The sequence below is a fragment of the Perna viridis genome, chromosome 10 (genome assembly GCF_037379345.1).
Source record: "Perna viridis isolate PV_CMFRI_1.1 ecotype Kerala chromosome 10, ASM3737934v1, whole genome shotgun sequence".
NCBI lineage: Eukaryota > Metazoa > Mollusca > Bivalvia > Mytilida > Mytilidae > Perna > Perna viridis.
In genome coordinates this window covers 21,407,844-21,428,975 of record NC_142454.1, presented here as the reverse complement: position 1 = coordinate 21,428,975, position 21,132 = coordinate 21,407,844, and the positions used below count along the sequence as shown (strand labels likewise).

General features: G+C 31.0%; 1 protein-coding gene across 2 annotated transcripts in view; it reads left to right on the top strand.

Annotated features, from left to right (window-relative positions):
- LOC148604939 (uncharacterized) overlaps positions 1 to 21,132 on the top strand; it is a 75,007-nt gene that overhangs the window by 26,734 nt on the left and 27,141 nt on the right. For both annotated transcript variants that reach the window (XM_088551085.1, XM_088551086.1), the window contains 2 exons: positions 11,059 to 11,104; positions 19,434 to 20,123. In XM_088551085.1, the coding sequence (XP_088407211.1) occupies positions 11,059 to 11,104; positions 19,434 to 20,123 (736 nt within the window). The remainder of the gene's footprint in view (positions 1 to 11,058; positions 11,105 to 19,433; positions 20,124 to 21,132) is intronic.

Sequence of the window (21,132 nt, the reverse complement as noted above, 5' to 3'; positions counted from 1 at the left end):
TAGAATAGATGTTAGATTAAAAATTATATATATTACTCAATTGAAATAAAGGAATTTACGATAGGTAGAAATACATCTCAAAATCCAATATCTTTTAAGGGTTGGTTAGGTTATATGGTTTTCTGATTTAGTGAATTAATTGACATGACTTTTGGCTTGATCATACTAATTATTCCCAGAAACGGAATACACCTTTAAAAGTTTGTTTTCTAGTTTTTTGCAGTATTTAAACCTATCAGGCTTTCAGCCAGGTAGTCCAATATGTCGCTCAATATTTGTTTTATCTCACTAATCTCACTCAGGGGCAGTAATTTCTCATCTTCATTGTAACATTGAACTAACATAAGCCATACTTCTTGTGCTATCAGTGACAGATAGTAACTAGTACCCAAATTAGTCTATTAAACTTATCCCTTGAAGTTACAATATCCCAATTAGTGTGATCTTGTTGATATCTTTTTAAGTTAATTTGTCTTTTGGTTAAGTTGTGTGATCAATAGTATAAGGTTACTGCATTGTGTAAGGGTAGATTTTTTCCATTGTTGAGTTTTTTGGTCACCTGAATGAATGTGAATAACAAATGTCAGAATTAGAAAATGTGGCCATGATCACATTGACATTGTAGGGTAGGTATGGCATTTCAAATTTGTATGTATTTATAATGACTTCTTTTCAGGATTTTATACAAACTTTTTGAATGTACCATTTACACCACTTTATTGATTGTAGACCTCAGTCACCCCTTCCTGAAGTCACCGCTGGTGTACATTTTCAACCATATACTGCATTTATCTCAATTGTGCATGGGATATGTGGTGGTCATGGTGTCTGTTCGTCTGTTTGATTGTCTGTCCATTTGTCAGTCCATGACTTTTTGGTTAGTTTTTCCCTGCAACTGTTTATCACTGCCACTTGATATCTTCACAGGAGCTTACTGTATGTATAGTATTTTTTAGGATTCAATTTCAGACTGAATCAATGTCAACTTCCTGTTTGACGTCTTTGTATACTGGAGTTTGGGAGCAGGGTGCTTGATCTTAAGTGAGCTTTTCTCAAAGTTGTTCTGGCTTGCAAGTAGGAGTTTCATATCATTTACTACTAGGGTTAAATCTTTATGGAGGAATTATTCTAATAATTTGTGTTTGCATCCTTTTATGGGCCCAGTTTTATGAAACATCCCAAATTTGGATTGTCCTCAGTTATCCTTGAATTTTCCTCAGATCTTCAATTTCAAGTAATTTGATTGTATGAAATATAATTTAGGAAGAATTATTAAAGAAAATCCTCCAATTTAGATGTGTAATGAAACTGGATATTGGAACTTCCAGAAATTTCAGTTTCATTATACATGTACTGTCATACATGTTAGATAGTACAAAGCATGGACAAGTAATTTGATTTTTACAGAAACATGTACTTGTATTACCAGTATAATATATGCCTACTTGTATTTTGTCAATACCTTATTCAAAAGGAAGTCAGCCTGTTGCTATTACTCAATATACATGTATATATATATATATTTTAAACAGTAAATGTTTGTTTGAATGTCAAATATTACATGCATGTTTTAAAATGTTTCCTTGTGACAATTTTTAAAGTATTCAGAAAACTTTATTATGTTACATTTTATTTGAAAATTACAGGGCTGTTTAAGCACTAATGAAAAGCAGAGTTTTTACATATACTCCATGGAAATTTCATTTCATTTAATTCCTATTTTGTTAAGTATATATGGAAGTTTGCAATTAAACAAAAAACGTATGAACACACCACTTTAAATTTTATGTAATAGCTAATGAAATCTATCTGGGAATCTAACACAGTGGGTTCAAAGTTAAATTTTGGATTGAGTTTTAAAGTGGATCATTTGGCTTCATAGGTGAGTAAGGGATCTTATAATAGCTCATTGGTCCCTTAAAAGGATTCTTAATGTCTTTAATTCTCTACTCAAAGGCCCTGTGGTGAATTTTAACGAGGTGTTGAAATTGTTAACTAGATGAAAAGCCTGTGTTAGCTTGATTGCACAACAAACCACTCAAGAAGTAATAAAGAACGAAATTGAATAAAACTTGTTAGACTATTGAATAATTTTAAAGATAATGAGATTTATTTCATGTTTCATATTTTATTTTTCACTTTTTGTATGAAAAGGTATAGAAATCTGGTTTTTGGCAAGAGAAACCTTGAAAATGAGGCTTTACAAGGTGGTGCAATTGTTGTTAGTGATCAGATCTATGCCTCATTTGAAGACACTCTCATGGTACAGAATTTTCATTGTTTACTGTAATTGTTCCAAGTGCATACAGTTGAATTTGAAAAAAGTTCAAGAGCAGTCTGCCCATACCACTCCTGCATGTACATTAACTTGTAGAAGTACAAGTACATGTATTTTTTTTTTTTTTAAGTTGTTTAAAAATTGAAGTTCAGGAACATACTACTCCTTCATGAATACAAGTACTAAAAGTCCTTGTTAAATTTTTTTTAAACTAATTTCTTTAAAGAAGATATGATGAGTCCTTTTATATAGATACACGTATATGTCAAAAACTGGAGTTAAAATGTTTTTTATTTTCATTCATTGATTTTGGTTGGAATAATCATGACTTTAGTAGGCTTTATTGACAGCTGCATCATACAAAGTAAACATTGATGGTACATTGAAATCTCCAATAATACAGTATAAAAATAGGAATTGAAATGGAATATTTTAATAGACCTCATTAAAACATAATTTGCAGGTATCCAAACTTCTATTAAGCTTATGGCATAGGAAGGCCATCAGGGAAATGGTAGTTTATTACTTCCCGAACAAAGAATTGATTGCCTTGACCCATTGTAATGTGGGTAAAATAAAAATAGTAAGATATGAATTTTGACATTTCTAATCCAATTGACATATTTGTTCTCACCTGGACATTATAATTATATTTTATACTTGAAATGGTATGAATTGATGCATTGTAAATGAATTGTTAATAGGCAGTTTCATGAGATTCTCCCTTTTAGGAAATACTCATTAGCTGGTTAAAAGGAGTTTAAGGATCATTCATCAGATTTTTGTTTGCCTTCGTGTTAACTTGCAATTTGCAGATACACAAGCCGAAATACCATTTTATACATGTATCATCTTACAACTACCTGTGCAACCCGTAGTAGATCCAACCAGTGGAAAAGAAGGAGGGTTGGATAGTAGAAACTGATGAAATCTGTTAATTTAAAAAAAAAAAATCATAGCTTGAGATGTACGGTTTATATTTCTTGAAGATAGGAAGATTTTTAAATTGTTACAAAAAAAAAAAACAAAACAAAACAATCAGAATAAAAAGGTAGAACTATACATTGGGGAAAAAAAACATCCATACCTTTTTAACCACTATCACCTAACAAACATAATTTACAAAATGCATAAATCAATGGATTGATCTTTGTGGAATTAGTAGTCTTTATTTTCGTGGTTACTATACCTATAGTATTCCAATTAAGATCTTCAATATTAAATGACAAAGATGAGCTGTCTTATGAAATTAAGTAGCCACAAATATTAAGCTGATTTTCTTTTTTGCTTTAACTCAAGTTTCTACATGTTATCAAGAAGTCCATCTCCTAAGCTGTTATTAATGTCCAGTATTCTAATTGTCCTCTGCAACATCTAAATCTGTAAATGAAGTAATAATTTGACCATGTTTATTATGGATAGTGGTTACTTATTGTGGCTAAGACATGTAATTTACCTGTAAATCAAAGTGGTAATTGAGGTCAAATTACCTGCGGCTGTTATAGGTAAAGCTGACCACATTATTGGCATTTTTTTGACGAAATAATCAGTTTTTAGTCACACTGTTAAAGAATGTTATTGAGTTGACCCATTGTTGACTTCCTAAGGTATTAAGAAATAAAAAGAGCTTTATTAATACAAGGATAAGTGAGCAAAGCAAATGCTTGGATTTGAAAGGATAGGAGTCGCTTCAAATTCTTAAAAACATGTATTGAATAACTGTGGTCTACATCATGTTTGGTTAATGCCTTATCATACTTACATGTCATATAGAAAAGAAAACATTTGTAAAAGGACAAAAAAAAATTATTTGTTTTTTGGTGATGTAAACCTTTAGAAAAACATACCATGAGACATATACTTGTAAAGGACTTTTGTAAAGTAACTTTTGTACATTTGTACTCTAGTATAAGCACCTGGGTGGTATTGATTAGGAGATCTCAATGTTGTATGACTAAATCATCATGCCCTAGAAAAAATTGTACATGATCATATGAAGGGCCAATTTCTTTATAATTTTACTTTGGCAGTTAAATTTCCCTAATTTAACTTCACATAGGAAGTTTATGATGAAACTTGAAGTGTTGCATTTTATAGTTAAAATACATGAATCTTCATTATGTTGATATAGTTTGGACTGAAACATGAGTACTATATTAGATGCATGTATATGTTAACCCCACTTAAACCAATTTGAGTTAAGCTCTGGTACTTCTGAAGGAGAAGATTACATTGCTCTATAATATAAACCAATTTCAATACTGTGAGAGAGAACATCAATGATATCAGACTTAAAACATAATTTCCAAGTCATTTGACATTCCTGATAAGACCAGGTACTTTAACTGCAGTTTACTTAAAAGTAGCTAACTTTAAAAAACATCTTTAACTTGTTTGTAATGATTTGTAGCCATTATGCAAACTTTAGCAATCTGCTGTCTGTTGTAATGAATTCAGATTACCATATTAGGTCATAAACAGTGCAAAGGTTCGTTTCAAGGTCATGACCACTTCTTTGATGCATTTAAGAAATTCCATTTATCTTGTACATTTGGATACAAAGCATTATTGAAAATTAATAGACATTTCTAAGTCTTATTACCTGTCATGCAGTTAAAGTTATATATCTTTAGAAAGAAAATGTCCCATTAATAAGATCATTTGGGGAGATTAGGTCATAAAAAAGAAGTAAAAGTATATTATGCAAGTCAAGCCATGGTTACTCAAGGTTAGTCAATTCATGACTTTAATGTGGAAAGTCTTAACAAATGTAATTTGTAACAGAATAAATGCTTCAAATGCTATGAAAGCTTCCACAATGCAGACTTGGTACAGTGGAATTTAGACAGTTACTGTTTTATAATGAGTTTTATTGTCTGTATTAATGAATTGTTGAGTAACATTTATGTGGAAAATTGCTTACAAATTACCAAATTTGCAGTGGAATATAGATGACATACTTTTTATTGCCACTAAAAAATGGAAATACTTGTAATCTAAAGATGAGCAACCCTCTCAAACATGAAAATGTGTTTTTGAGATGCATGAAATATTCTGAGCAACTTTAAAAGATTATAAGAATTGTTTAAGGATCTTTTTTTTCGTCTTCAAGATCCTTTTACTTGATTTAGTATTTTGTGTGTGATATTTTTTTTTGAAAAAAAGTTTTAATTGTTAAATTAAAAGGGCTTCCTTGCAATATTTTGGTAGGCTTCCATTCTTTTATCTAAGATAATTTATGAAAGCAATGTTATTTTCTATGGAAAGCTGGACTAGCTAAATGGTTATTCCTTTCTTTTATTAACTAGAATGGTTAAGTCCCATTGGAAAACTCTAATGTATCAATGCTGTTTTCATTTATGTTTGAAAAGGTAACAACTTCTAAACTTTAATATCTTTAAACATTATGGGCTAACACTTTCAAAACATGTTTACGATTAAATCAATAATATTATCGCACCTGGCTTAGCTGATTGATTAAAGATTTACTATGTGTTAAACATGCTTATCACAGGTATGCTGTTCAGACACAAATTACCCTATCATATGATGTCATTTCCTGCTTATTCAACTGTGTTAATTAACCTATAGGTAAGTTCTAAGGGTTGACGTTTTTACTTTTCAAGTTTGTCTTTTTCAAACGATGGTACTACATGTAAAGTGATTTTTACCTGTACGACATGGAAATATTATTGACGAGAGCTGTGTGTGCTTAATTACAAAGACGTTTAAAAGTTGTCAGGCGTGTGGAAGTTTAATTATAGTTTAAGGCAGGTATCGCTTTATTTGGCTATAGATTGTTGATAGGTGTGATCAGTGATTTTGAATGTGGGCAGGACCTTCTTTTTGTAAGGTAAGCATTTTGATTTTATCTGCTTATCTTTAGCAAGTGAAAGAAGCATATTCAGAGGGTCATTACTTCTTTTGTAGAGAAAAAAGCTTATAGAATTTCTGGCAGTATTTAAATTGTCTTGTCAATTTCTCATTTGATACTTTTTATTGTGCTATATGCTACTGTACCCATGTATGTACTTAGATGGATTGTTTTTGTTTTCTGCCCAACAAAATTCAGCCCTACATGTACTGAAATTATACCTATTATAGATATTGTCATACTTCGTACATGTATCTCTACTTACTGTAATATACAGGATCTTGTTATATCTTAATATTTAGAAAACTATTTGATAGATTGAGAATTTAGGCTGTTAGGGGATTCGGAAATTCCAAGTAATGTAGATGAAATATTTTATAAATGTATTGTCTAAAAAGTTGTTCTTTTGGCTTCCGTGGATTGATATCAAAGCTATATAATGCTGATTACTTTTTCAATTAGGTTTTTCCGATATCAGCTACCCGTATTCCCCAGAGGGCCTCTTAGGTATGTCTGGAATGTATACCTGTATTGATCCGACTTTACATAATAAAGGTATATCCCTACATTGATTGTCTATCTATAGCTCTGTGTCTCAGGACAAAACTGTCTAAGGTCAGAGGTTTTATAATCAGTATATCAATATTTTCAATCACCCAATATGTTTGTTTATTGTAAAGAGACAAGTATGAACAATACATTACATGTAGATTTCTGTTCAGTCTTTATATATGGGCTTTGGTTTGTGACTTAAGTGTTTAGAGTATATGAGCTTTGGCTTTGAATTTGGTTTTTGCCCAAATTGTGTACGTGGCATGTGTATGAAGAAGAAAATTTTTTTTTTTGAGTTTCATATGATACTGAAGGTATTGTTTATACATATTTATAATCTATCTTAGTTTAAGTATATATATCTTGTTGGAACATAGCTTTTTATCTTGCTTACATCATTTTGTACATGTCTAAGAAGTAAAAGGCATTGGTTATTACTTTTTTTTTCAATTTCCAATCTACACTTTTCATACATGCAATATACAAGGAATTTTGTACTGTCATGGAAACAGAGAACTTCATTCAGAACTGCCAATAAAGTATACATTTTAGTTTGAAGCTGATGACTTAGGTATTGAATATTGATTTTTTTTTAAATTTCAGTGTAGTTTTTATTTGACCTAGAAAGCAAATTTGTTTAAGGAATGTTACCCTATTTTTCTAACTAACATTTTTTTTTTTAATTGAGCACTATAAAAGTCAAGAAATCCTCCCATAAGTGTGTATTTAAAATAATTTAATATAAAAGATTTTACCTTCCTACCCTATTTGCTCTTCTTTTGTAACCTTCAACAGATATGTTTTTTCTTGGACTTAGAATGGACAGATTTTTTTGTACATGCATCCAAAATAAAGTTAAAAAAACAACAAATTATTACTTATATTTATTAGATTTGATAATTATTTGAATATCAGCAAAAAATAACGGTATTTTAGGGAAAATTTATGTTTTTTTCAAAAACTGTTAACTCCTACGTATTTATATTTTAAGTAAAGGTATAATGACACTTGACATTGTTCACCTTTGTTTTTACCTGACCTTGCTAATTAGAGAAATCTGACACTGCTCAAATTGATTTCACATTTACACTTTCTAGTACAAATTACCATAATTGGCCCATAAATCTATTAATAATTACATCAATAATAAAAACATATTTTACTGAATGTTCACTTTACGTGGACTTGTCAAGGTTGCCATGGTCTGTGTCATTTTCTGTGCTTATCTTGGACGTTCCAGACACATTATGGTAAAATTGTCTATTTTTATGTTTTTTGTCATTATAAAACTGTAACTGACCATTATGGGATGACATCCAAGGGTGAAAAGGCTAGATGAACTCATTAATTGTTCTTTATATGAGGAGGAACATAATTCATTGAGGGGGGAAATGTAAGGAATGTTGGCAGTTGTATTTTTCTGTGTGTTTAGGCATTATGACATGATCTTGACTGTTATAAATAAGGAAATCTTTTTTACTAATGTACTTTTGGTAGTCAAGAACATTTGTTGTTGTTTTTTTTTTCTGTTTTGACTTTATGGTTATTTTTTATATATTTGCCGAAATTCATGAGAAAAAAAAACATCCTTTAGATTCCAAATTTACTGACATAATTTAAGCATAGTAATGCAAGGAAATACTTGGTAAATAAAGGAGGGTATTTGAGGGCCAGCAGTTAAATATATAAATATTGTATTTAAACAGGCTCTGTTATGAATCTTATAATGTTCTTTGAAAATTGATACTGTGAGTATCCTGTGGTATCATCTTACTCAGCTGGTTCTTGAATGACCAACTGAAAAATTAATGTACTTATATTTCTACATCTATAGTGTTAATAAACCTATAATAATGGCTTGTGATATAGGGATTACCTAGCTCGTAATGTGTTGTTATCTTATAATTTTAATCTCTTTGTACCTGCTTTCACCTGAGTGTTTAGGCTTTATGAGTAATAGTTCGTCATAATTCATAAAAGACTGTGGTTAGAACTTGTCAAACTGTTACCATACTTAAGTATTTGTTTACCTTTGAAATTGGCCATACTTCATTTTGGTACGCCACAGAATTAGCTGGGACATCTTAATATTATGTAGTGGTAGATGGTTATTTATGGTTTGTTTTGAGTAAGAAGTTTGATTGATTCTTTGTTTTGAAGATTTTAGTTGAGATATTGAAATTCTAAGATTTTTGTCTTGTTTTTGTTTGTCAGTTATTCAGCAGTTTTGCACAATCATATTGCAGGTGTTTTTATTTATTGCCTATAGGAGGAAAAAGTGCCTTTTATGATTTTATTTTGGCTGAATCATTACTATGATGGAATGTTTTGATGTACATAGGCCTCATTTTATTGAAACTGATAGCTCTTGTTTCTTACACAATTGTTAAGTTGTGCAAAATTATGATAATATTGCACTTTCTTCTTGACTTGACTTTAGGTTATTGCTTTAACCATGTGATAATCAAAACAATGGGCCGACTTTTCATCTTTCTTAAAATTTCTAGCAATCTGATTAGTTCATATTTGAGTTTAGGACCAATAAGGAGAATTTCTTAAACTCGATGTTGGTTTTGAAACTAAGCTATGATATTTGATGTTTGAATTAAAAAAAAGTTGTCAACATTCATTTGAAAAAATCTGTCCTCATGCACCCTTAAAAGTGTAATGACTCTTTTCTTAATAAAACACAGCAGGCCTTTACTATATTTTCATATGTATGATACCTGAGTATAGTAGCGTAGAATGGGTGTGTGCTACTTTTTTGGCTGTGTGACTCTATTCTTCCAGAGATCATCACTACAGGATGTTAACCTGCTTACATTACAAGGTTCCATTGTATCCATATACAAAATATGTTTTATATTGTACATCTCTACATTAAAGAGGTATTATGTTATAAAATCTGTCATCACTTTTTCCAAGGCCATTTGGTTGGAAGGGAAAAGGTTATTTATGGTACATGCAATGCTATGGTTTAGTGTTGATATTTGATTGCATGACAGTCATCATTACCTGTTAATTGAATGTACAAAGTTGAAATCCAATTTATAGGTGGAGTAACTACCTTGTATTTTTTATATTATTAAAAGCATCTTATTTACTCACCATATGTAAATGTTGATATTCATTTATCTTCTTTATAAAGAACTCAAGTCTTTTTCTTTGTTACAGAAGCCATTTATTTATCTTGACATTTTCTGGCTTTCCTTTATGATACATTACATGTATGGTTTTAAAGGACTATATTGAAAACAGCTAGGTCAAGGTCATTTATAATAAAGGCAAATGGACTGGTAAACAAGGGCCAAATCAGGAGTTTATATGGTATAATCAGGAGACAATTATATGGGATATATCTGAATAATTTATAGAGAACTCAGACGCATTAAAGTCACCATATTATTCAACTGTTCCTTGCATACAGACATACTGTATTAGAAATAAGCATGAATATGTGTGAAAAATGACCATAATATCGAGGAGTGTATGTTTTGAGAGGTATATCCCTAGCTACATGTTTGTAGCTACTGTCCCAGAGATGTCATAATGATAAGGTGTATGATGATGACCATATTGTTTAGGTTTGTTGTTTCCGACTGAACATTTCTAATTTGGTACCAGTTTAAAAGTGGCTGTATTATTTAGGGATTGCAAAGTGGGCCTTATTATTAAGCATTAGTATGGCAGGGATATACAAATATTTCTACCTTCTGTAGGGTTCATCCAATTAAGGGCCATATGATCCAATGAATCACTCAAATGGTGTATGGGTTTAAGATACTATGTTAAAGGGAGTCATATTGTCTAGGGGTAGATCACAATGTAGAAGGTGAAAATTACATTTTTTTCAAATGGTGCGTTTGACAAGGTTTGTTTTAATTTCATTTGTGTCCAGAGATGTGTTATAATAACCATATAGTGTCCAGCAATTCTTCCCTTGAGAAACTTCTTCTGACTTAGGCCATAAAATTAACTAGGCAATGACAATAGAAGTTAAACCATGGCCTTTGTTGTTAACTTAATCTATGGATTATGGTGGAATTTAATTATTTCTGTCCAACGAAAGTCAGGTTTTCATGTCATTTGTTTATCAACTGTTGAAATGTGGAAGGATTAATTTCGTATTAAGGTCACAACTTAAGTATGGCAGTCCCCTACGTGTAACATTGGAAAGTGTACCCGGTTTTAAATGACTCCGTTAGATAAACTGAACCATTAGAACAAATTCCTATCCTTCCATGGAGTAACATAAAGATTTGTTGACATTTGAGGTCTTTGGTCAAACAAATGAGAAAACAAATGCGTTTTTGCCAGCCTGACTGAACTTTAAATGTTCCTTTTCTTGTTTCAGAAGTGAACAAACGCTACAACAAGAGGTCGATAGAAGAAATACAAACGTAAGTAGACTATCGTTTTTTTTTCAGTGAATCATGCAGTTATTGAATATCTTAATCATAAAAACGTTTGTTTGCGAAAGTATTTGTTTAAATGGTAATATTTACTTGGCATATTACGTTTGTAATATTGTGTAATAGTTGACAAGAAGTATAGCCCTATATAGACAGCATAAATTGACTGTCAGCTAGCTGTTTTTTAAGAACTTTTTGTATAAGGTGTAAAACTATTATAGGCAATAAATCCTGAATGGTATCTGTTAAGATCTTTCAAACATTGCTATGGTGAATTGAATAACAAACATTCAGAATAAAAAAAAGATCAACAGGTGTTTTAGTGATAAGTACATTGTATAAGCAATGGCCTCACTATGGATTCATTAAATGAAGTTTTCAAAGGCAGACATTTCTGTAGATAAAACAGTAATATTCACCAAACTCTCACGGAAATATTGAAGTGATTTATAATGTATCAAGGATAAATAGTACCATCAAAGACTAAGCCAACAACAGTATTTGATAACTTAGAGCTTAATAAGAAGTAAAAATACACAAAATTCAAAAGAATGGAATTAATTCTTACCAAACATGGCTTTCCAAAACTAAATAAAAGAATATCAAAGCAAATCATGAACATTAATGGTGATCATACATTGACTCTGGAAGTTGGGTGGGGTTAGAATTCGTGTTCAGGTTGATAATCTTACTGGCTTTACAATGAGGGAGTGAATACTCATATCTGGAAATATTTGTAATGGACATTCTCTACTGTCTTTTTTTTCTGTTTGTGAATGTAGATATTTTACTTGTTGTATTTAGCTACTACAAAAGCATATGGCAATTTTGGAAGGGGTTGTGTGAAATATTATTCTAATTAATTAATTAATGGAGTGTGAATTTGTTGGTTTCAAAGGGGAGTACAGCTGGCTCACTAAACAATCTTATCAAGATGGAGGACTCGTTAAAAAATTATGTAAATAAAACAAAGGCAACATTTTCAATTTAAATATAGGAAGATTTAAATAGCATCTTTCACCATTAAAAAAAAGTTCTTATATGGAATTGTCTGTGCCCCTATTCTATGTTTTTTCTTTCAAGAGGGCAATAAGCATAATAGTAAGCCCTGATATAAAAACCTGCCAGGTTCTCATGTTAATGGTGAATTCAGAAAACAAATAAAAAACTGTGAGGAGGACACTTCCTTCTGACTGTGCTTTTGAATTTATACTCTTGAAATTTCTATGACGAATTTCATATAAACCATAGCATGCTCTGTATTGTACACAAAAAATACCTGTTTAAATTTTGAAAGAAGAGACTGACTTCTACTTATGTTTTAACTGTATATTTTGAACATCATCAAAAAATAAGTAAATAATATGAAAAAGTACTTTAGTGTATAAGTCAGTGCTGCTTAAGGGAGTATAATAAATATGTCTGCAACTGCAGGGTTCGTAAATGATAAATCAGCTTGTCATTTTAGGGGAGAAAATGTACATAAAATAATTTTATAGATAGAAATTTCATATTTTTTTTTCAATTGGTGCTATTTTACACTGTCATAAAAACTGAAGGTTAAACTTAGGCTAGTACCTTTTACCCTGATTTGTTCAGCAACGTGTGCCTTACAGTTAGTACTAGTATATACTGTGTATTATTTCTATAATGATCTTTTCCTTTGTTCAGTTTCTTTTTCAAATCAAAGAAAGAGGAAACAGTCAGAGTGATAAAACTAGACAACCAAAGTCAGTTTACAGGCCTTCAATGAACAGTGAGAAAATGTACATACCTAGGACATATATATATATATATGACATATCTCCTCATTTTGTGTCTATCTCGACCTCAAAGTAGTTTTAGTACAAAATTGGTCATGATGGGAAAAGAGAGACCGCATGCAAATAAAACAAGTGTTTCAACATTTGCAATCCAATGAAAACAAACAAGGTTATATACAGAGTTCTTGAAAGTTATATAAAAATATTGATTTGTGGTGGGAACTTTTAGGGAAATATTTTATGCAGTTGAATATGAAGAAGGTATAAATTGCTTTAATTTTGATAAATGGCCTTAAAATCTTATGTAATGATCTATCCAGATATAAAATGTCTTATGCAAGAAATTTAGTCCTGGTCGAATGATTTTGAAAGGCTGCAATTTTCACATTCCAATGTCGCAGGGGGACAACTTACACAGTTCAATTAAATGATTTTGCCAAATTGAAATGGGTAGTTGTCAGTGTTAAGTATAAAGAAGGAATAGTGACATGAATTACAATTAATTTTTAAAGTACACATCAAGAATTTTATCCCAGCAGTATGCAAAAAGGTGTCAATAACCATGATGAGTTACAGGGTCATGATTGTAAGATTTTTTTTAGATGTTGCTATACTTGACACTAAACAAATCCTGATGTTAAAAAAACTTCCAAAAAAAATATTCTTTTTGGATATGGAGAAGATCCATTCGTTTTGTACAAAAACAAATTAAAGATTTTTGTTTTAGATATTATTGCCACACAAGGAGGTTAACATTTTATGCCTCTGGTAGTATTTAATCTCTATATGAATTTTCTCTATAAAATTCTGATTCTCTTAACAAACCTAAAGGTAATAATTGACATTTAGTAGTTACATTAGGGGAGACAATTTCGCATATGTGTTTTTATAATGTGATGTAACAGTACACATTTTAAGGAAGATAACTGTTACGGCACATTGTGAATTTCAAGTTTGACAAAATGGTTTTTATTGATCCTTTTTCTGTGAACACTAATCACATTGTCTGTATCATAGGCTAGGGGATTTGAATGGTGGCCATCTTGTATCGTAGATTGGCAGATCCATCTACTGTAGCTACGATCAAAGGTTTAATCATTCATCATTCAACATTTGTGCATTTTTGAGAAGGATTATGGCATTTATATTTTTCCCTTAAAATGTAGTACAAAAAACAACATAAAAAAAATATGAACCCAATCAGCTATCATACATGTACATGTAATGATGCAGTTCTGTAAATGTAATTTATTCTTGGCTGCACAAGTATATGTTGAATAAACATACTTGTGACAGATTTAATTCCATAGGTGCTAGATTCTGTATGATTCACCAAAACAAATTTTAAGTTGGTTATATACATGTATATGTTCTGATTTATTTAAGGTACATTAATGTGGTTTTAAAGTGGGAATTTACTTGTAGGTGTGATGTACAGTTACACAGTACATTCTGCCAATGTACCATAAAGTGGTCTATCTCAATATCAAGACCATAAATCATTGCCCTCTTTTGTATAATACTGTTCAGTAAAAATACATGATGAATGGCTAAGGCTTGGTAACACATGCATCTGACGCAGGTAATAATAAATTCGCCTTTAGTATCACTCCACATTCCATCCAACATTGACTATTGCGGTAAGGTATGCCAAAACGGAAATTGAAATTCGATGGAAATTTGCTCTGTTTGTTCACCTGGCCCATTTACGTCATTTGAAATGATTATATAATCAATTGGAATTTTCTTCTGCTTATTCAAGCTAGTAGTTTAATGAGGCGACAAAATACTTGTTGCAGTTACTTGACATCTTCAAATGACCTGCTTTTCTTGCATGTACATGAGCATTACATGCGCGTTGCATCACCTGAAAATTAATGGAATGTCCAAAATGTCTAATGCAATGTAAAATTGTATGCATTGGCATATTACATTTGTATAAATCTTATGAAATTACGAAATTGAACATTGTGGTATCTTCTTTATATGGCCTCTGTGTTGTGAAATCTTCTGTATGTGTGGAATATTCTGGATTTCATCATCTTACTGGTACTAAAGATATAAATGTTTTTTCTGGTCAATGCAAGTTACTGAAAAATGAAGTATAAACGAAAGAATAATTGTGACACAATTAAATGCTTGTAGTCTATTTTGATGTACTTGTGTTGCAGTCCGTCAATGTGTCTGCTACATTCTGGTTTCAATATTTCAATGCTTTATTTTTTTTTCTGTTTATTATAAACTGTGCATGTATGTAGGCGAAATGCCATTTAGAGGACAGTAATATATATGACAGCCAATACTTGCATGACAAATTCTATTTCTTTGAAGTGATCAAAGGAAATATATGGTTGACATTTGATACAGACCAAGGCCTCTTTAAGATAAATTTAACAGCAGACAAGTAGGTGTAAATATGAGACAGCCAGGGTTAAACCATCTCAGAGCCTTGCATTAGGAAGGGGATCCTCAATGACAGTTTGACAGATCGTCCATATACATATACTTTCTGAACTTTAAATACTAGTACTTTTAAGCTTAAGTAAGGGTACTTGTCAGGGGCCAGTTTTTGTAATATACTGCTTTACTTCAGGTCATTACAGGAGTAGAATTTTCATGTTTGAATTTATACATGTACATGTATACCCATTCAATTATTCACTAAAATAAAGGGGTATTTTGATGTGTGTTTCTATTTTTAATGTTGTAAGTTTTGGTTGGTATTGAACCTGGGTATATATATTCCTTAAATAATGAATGTCCTTATAATAATGTCATTTTGTGGGATCTGATCAGAAAGTGTCATATACAGCACAACAATGGCTTTAGTACAATTTGTTGTTTACTCTATTACATAGACCTACTTAATTGTACATGAACTCTCCAGGTGAAAACCTCTGTCCCCACATCTACAGTACCTGAACCGATCCGTGCAACAAAAATTGTGATCGGTCATCGATCACTGATCAGTATCCGGTCAGTCATCGATCCATCAAACCGATCCATTTAACTGGTAATCGCATCACGTGACCACATAGCGGTCAATGTATTTTACTGTTTTTGTTGTTTTCTTTATTAATTTTCCACATATTTACATATTGTAATAGATATAAAACATTAATTTATACTTTTATTTTACATTTCTTTAATTTAAAACAGATCTTATGTCATTTTACATATCAAAACTGCAATCAGATCGGTCATCGGTCATCGATCCGTCAAATTGTTGCATGGATCGGTTCAAGGACTGTACCCACACTCTAGTTAAATGACATAAGTTATGTTTATATCCTATAAATGGGTGTTTATATTGATACACACTACAAGTCATTTTAGCTTTGTCCTTTGAATCTGTAGTTCTAGACATTCATTGTCCATTAAACTAATATGACATAGTCATTCTTCTTATTTAATATCACATAAGATTAATGTGACTCTGTAGTGATGCAGCATTTTACTTTGAACCCAATATTGATTCTGTTGTAACACACCATTTTTATGGGGTTAAGCAGTGCATAGCTAATTGATAGTCACATTTTTTCAAACCATAAAATTTAAATTTTGTTAAAGTAAGTATGGATGAAATATACACTGTTTTTGTGGGTGATGATGGGCTTTTGAGATAAGTGCTGCATTAATGATTGCCCTACAGGGCTATATCTTTAGAAGACATACGATTATTTTACCCTGAGGCAAAAATTAGTCACTTCAGTTACCTGTGTTTCTTATGTAATGAATGTAGAAAAGGGTATTTTTGAACTTTTCTTAGACCTAATCACTTGATTCCAGTAAACATGGTCATTATAAAATGAAAATCATCTGAGTTGTGAAGTGGCTCAAATTAAGCATCAAAAAGAATAATGAATTAGTGAACAACTAAACCAAGTTTAAAAGATAAAAAAAAGAACCAAAGCACAAATGAAATATCAATAAAATGTAAAACCTAATTGAAGATAACAAAGCTTTTTTTTTATCTTCAATATTTTTGGCCCCTGACAAAGGCTGTAAGGCCAAAAATTTGGGCTCACATTTATCAATTTATTATGTTTTATTCATATTGTACCTTTTAAATGTGGCTATCTTTCACCAATTCATTATTTTCATCATAGAATGCCTTTTTATCATGTGTTTTTTTGGGAGTTAATCAAATAATGTTAGTTACTTCAGATGATATAAGTGCTCTGTTATCTATTTCCTTCTCCAAACTCTCCAATAATTACATTTTAAATTGTAATTTTATTTATTTTCTCATTGTTGTACTTCTAAGAGCCTGGCATGTGATGTGAGTTCTACCTCTTTAAATGGGACTGTAAGCTATTTATTTTCTTCTGTTTCTTTTTATGGCATGTTGGCTGTTTGCTTCAAGCAATGACAAAAATGTATGCACAATGTAAAAATTAGTACCAGTATATATTTTTGTTTGTTTAACCGCTGCTTGTACTTTCTACCCTTAAACCAAGTTTATTTCTGGTCTGAGAAGATAAATATGATGTTATTTTATGACTTAAAATGTTTTGGATTGGGTTCAACTTCAGTTATTTTTTTAGAATATGGCTTTAGTGTAAGTATTTTAATAATAATCAGGCTAATTGGGAAAATTAGAAATAATGCATGTCAAATACCCTACTTAAGAATGATTTCTCTATTTGAAAATTAAAAGCCAATTTTGATTGCTGCATTACTACATTGATCAGAAATTTTACATAAGTATGGTAGAGAAAATGAGATTTTTGACAGTTACAATTGTTTTTTTTTTTCTTGAAATGTTCATTTTCAGTGCATTTCAATGGAATTCTAATTCAATTTCCCAACATGACATGGCTAATCTTCTCCTCTTTTGTTGATTCTAATGGTGCAAATAGTCAAATTACTCTTTCAAATGACATTTTTTTTTTCATACAATGTTTCAACCTCTGCCTGATTCTTACAGAGACTGACACCTCATAAATATTATTACTGGGACCCTTAACAATAAAGATATCTAGAATTGGGCAGTAAATAGTTTAGTACTTCTCTGTCATGTGCCACATCAAGAAAAAAACACCAAGATTTTATTGCATTATCAAAGTATTTATACCTCAGAACCTCAATAAATTACTGTCAAAGTTTTTGAAAAGTTTTTTTTTAAGATATTGATAGGTAAAATTTAGTTTGGAAAAAATGGTGGGAAAATTTTCCTTTTTCCTTATTATAAGCAGTCAAAAAAATATCTATGTCACTAATGCTTTAGAATAAATTTAAATAGCTTTTCAGTAGTTTTCTAGATGTATTTGAATATGTTTGAGACAAAACAGACAAAATTGAGAAAAATGATGTGCCACTCATTGCCTGATTCTTACACAGAATAGTACTTTAAAAGTACTAAAATCTTGTAGGAGGTGTTTTGTTTATTGTTTTATTACTGAACTGTGGGGTTTAAAACTGTAGACATGAAACAGGGCATTAACTTTATATCCAGTCATAATAATAAATGAAGTAGTTTTTGGTGGCAATATGACATTTTCCTACATATTTTCTTTACAGTTTATAGAAATACACCCAATTCATGTCTCATTTAATTTGTGTATTATTTGTACTTGAAGAATCCTAGGTGGTTAAAAGGCAGTTTCCTCATACATTATTACATAAAATGAAATTAATCCATAAAAAAGCATAGAATATTCATCATAAAACGTTGTGGACTACATAAGCATAAATATGTGAAATAAAATGTGTACCACCAGAAAATCACCTAAAAATTCATTTCTGCTGAGAACATGGGTTTGAGTTGTGACATTAATCCATGCAGAATGATTGCATTCAAGAAAGTTATAATGCATATAGTTTCCAATAAGATGATACCTTAAATAGTCATGTAATATAGGCAGGGAATTACCAGTACCATTGATAAAACTTTAGATAGTCCTATTTTATGTGTTATTAGACACCTTGTTTACAAATTAATTCACCAATATACAGGAATATATGAATAATTTATCATATGTCCAATATTTTGAGGCTTTTGTACTTCAATAAATATTTCTTTACAAGAAACTTAGGTTTGATAAAGATTATTTCATTTCTTTGTTGATGATATCTTCTTTTCAATGGGATATGGAGATGAATAGATTGGTTTAACCATCTGGTACAGATGCTATTGTTCCCTCTATGTCCAAATATGGTCATGCATGTGCAGGCTTGTCATTTCAATTAATGAGAAAGGCAGATGTACTTGCTGCAGAGAACAAAGAGTTTTAGGGTTATAGAAAGTGACATTCTCTTTCACAAGATCCATTAAAACACTGGCTTGTCATTGTTATGAAGTGATAGTATTGGAGTTTATCGTGACCGAGTTAGTTTTTCTCTGATTGAATGTTTCCCATTTCAAGTGTTTAAAGATATGGTATGGGACTAGGTATTCAAGAGGTACATCTCTGTTGCTAGGCAACACTCTTATAAACAAATGGTACAAATATGTTTTTATTTTCTATGTTGTGAAATAAGTATCTTTTTGCAAAAACATTTCTTAATTTTTTTGTGCTATTATAATGCAATATTATGTCTATATTTTGCAGGTTGCTATAACAATATACTGGATTGGTCGAGCAGTTGAAAATTTTAACAAGGGATCACCTATTGACCAGTCCGCTTTTGCAGCTCTTGTTAACATTCATAGGAAAGATTACCTCAGTGATAAACAGGTTCACCATGACTCTTTGGAATGTAGTGGTTACTCTAGTGCATATAGTTCACATGATGGAAAAGAGGGACAAGGTGATTCAGTAGATAGAAAACATAATCGTGACAGCTCTTACGATTCTTTTGGATCTTACGGCCATTCTCGGGAATCAAGCCTAACAGAAGAAAACATGCCTATGGGAGCTGATATGCGTCGTTACGGGAGTACTTCCTCCCTCAATAAAAATAGTGAATTACGCTTGTCCTCTAATTTAGATTCTGCATCATATGATGGCTATCATCAAAGTACCCCTGATTTAAGTAATTTACACACAAGGACTTCATCAGTGGATAGTTATGATGATTCTCATGGTAATCATTCTAGACAGTCTTCAGACAGTGTAGATATTCCAACTCGAACCACCAAAACACAACGCAGGGTCAGCCAATCTGAAGATCCTTTAAAATTTATCAAATTGAAACCTTCCAAGGATTTAGCTAAGCAGGCTGAGGAGCAGATAACTATGGCCAAGGAAGTGAAGCAAGTAAGGAAGGTTATAGAGAGAGAAGAGGAGGATTGGCAATCAGTAAGATTTACTTAATCAATTTTGGATGTGTACATATGGCAGGTTTTCATAAAAGTTCTCAAACTGTGTATTTCCTAAACATACAATGTATGATTCACTACTTCAACACAATTTTGAAACCGGAATACTTGAAGTTGAAGATTTGAGGAAAATATCTTTTTCAGACCATTTTTTATGAAGTGCAAATATGGGCTTTCACAAAATGATACAATGTACACTCATCATGAATGTATTATTTTGTGGACACTTACATTTGTACATGTACATTGTATACCTTCATTTTATGACCAGTATGTACATATATTTTCAAGGATTAAGATTTTAATGTGAAACATTAAACTGCATGTACAATGGACCTATGATTTTTTATGATAAGTTTTTTTTATCATGACAGTGAAAGATCCCTTTTAGCAATAATATACATGTACCTTGTAACCTAATACAAATGTACATGTACACCCCTTGTGTGTGGAAGTTTAGGTCTGCATCTTAAATGCTGATGGTACAGTACATGTTCATCTATCGCAATACCACTTTTTTATCCTTATATCTCCTGTAATGACCTTTTTGCCATATGACATATTAAAGTGGAAAAGATTTCAAAAGAATAAAAAATAACCAAAAAGTTTTATGAGCTGACTGAAAACCAAGTCCTTTATTTTTTCATACATACTTGTATGCATTTCATATTTGTTTTCTACATTGTTAGTTGTAATCTTTCATTTATCAAATTGAAGAAACTTAATCCTTTGCAATAAAAATACAAGGATTTTGATTCAAGAGATTTCACTGATAAACATTCCTTAATTGTACGTGACCATTTATTTCAAGCCTACGCATCTCAAATTTATGATGGCAACATCTGATATTAAGTATTTTTTGGGCCAAATACAGCAGATTACATAATCTATATTTATTTAATCTTGGTGGGTTTTGGTTTAAACAGATAAATAACATTGTCAACAACTTTAATTTTGATGCAAAAAACATGATCAGATCTATACATGCA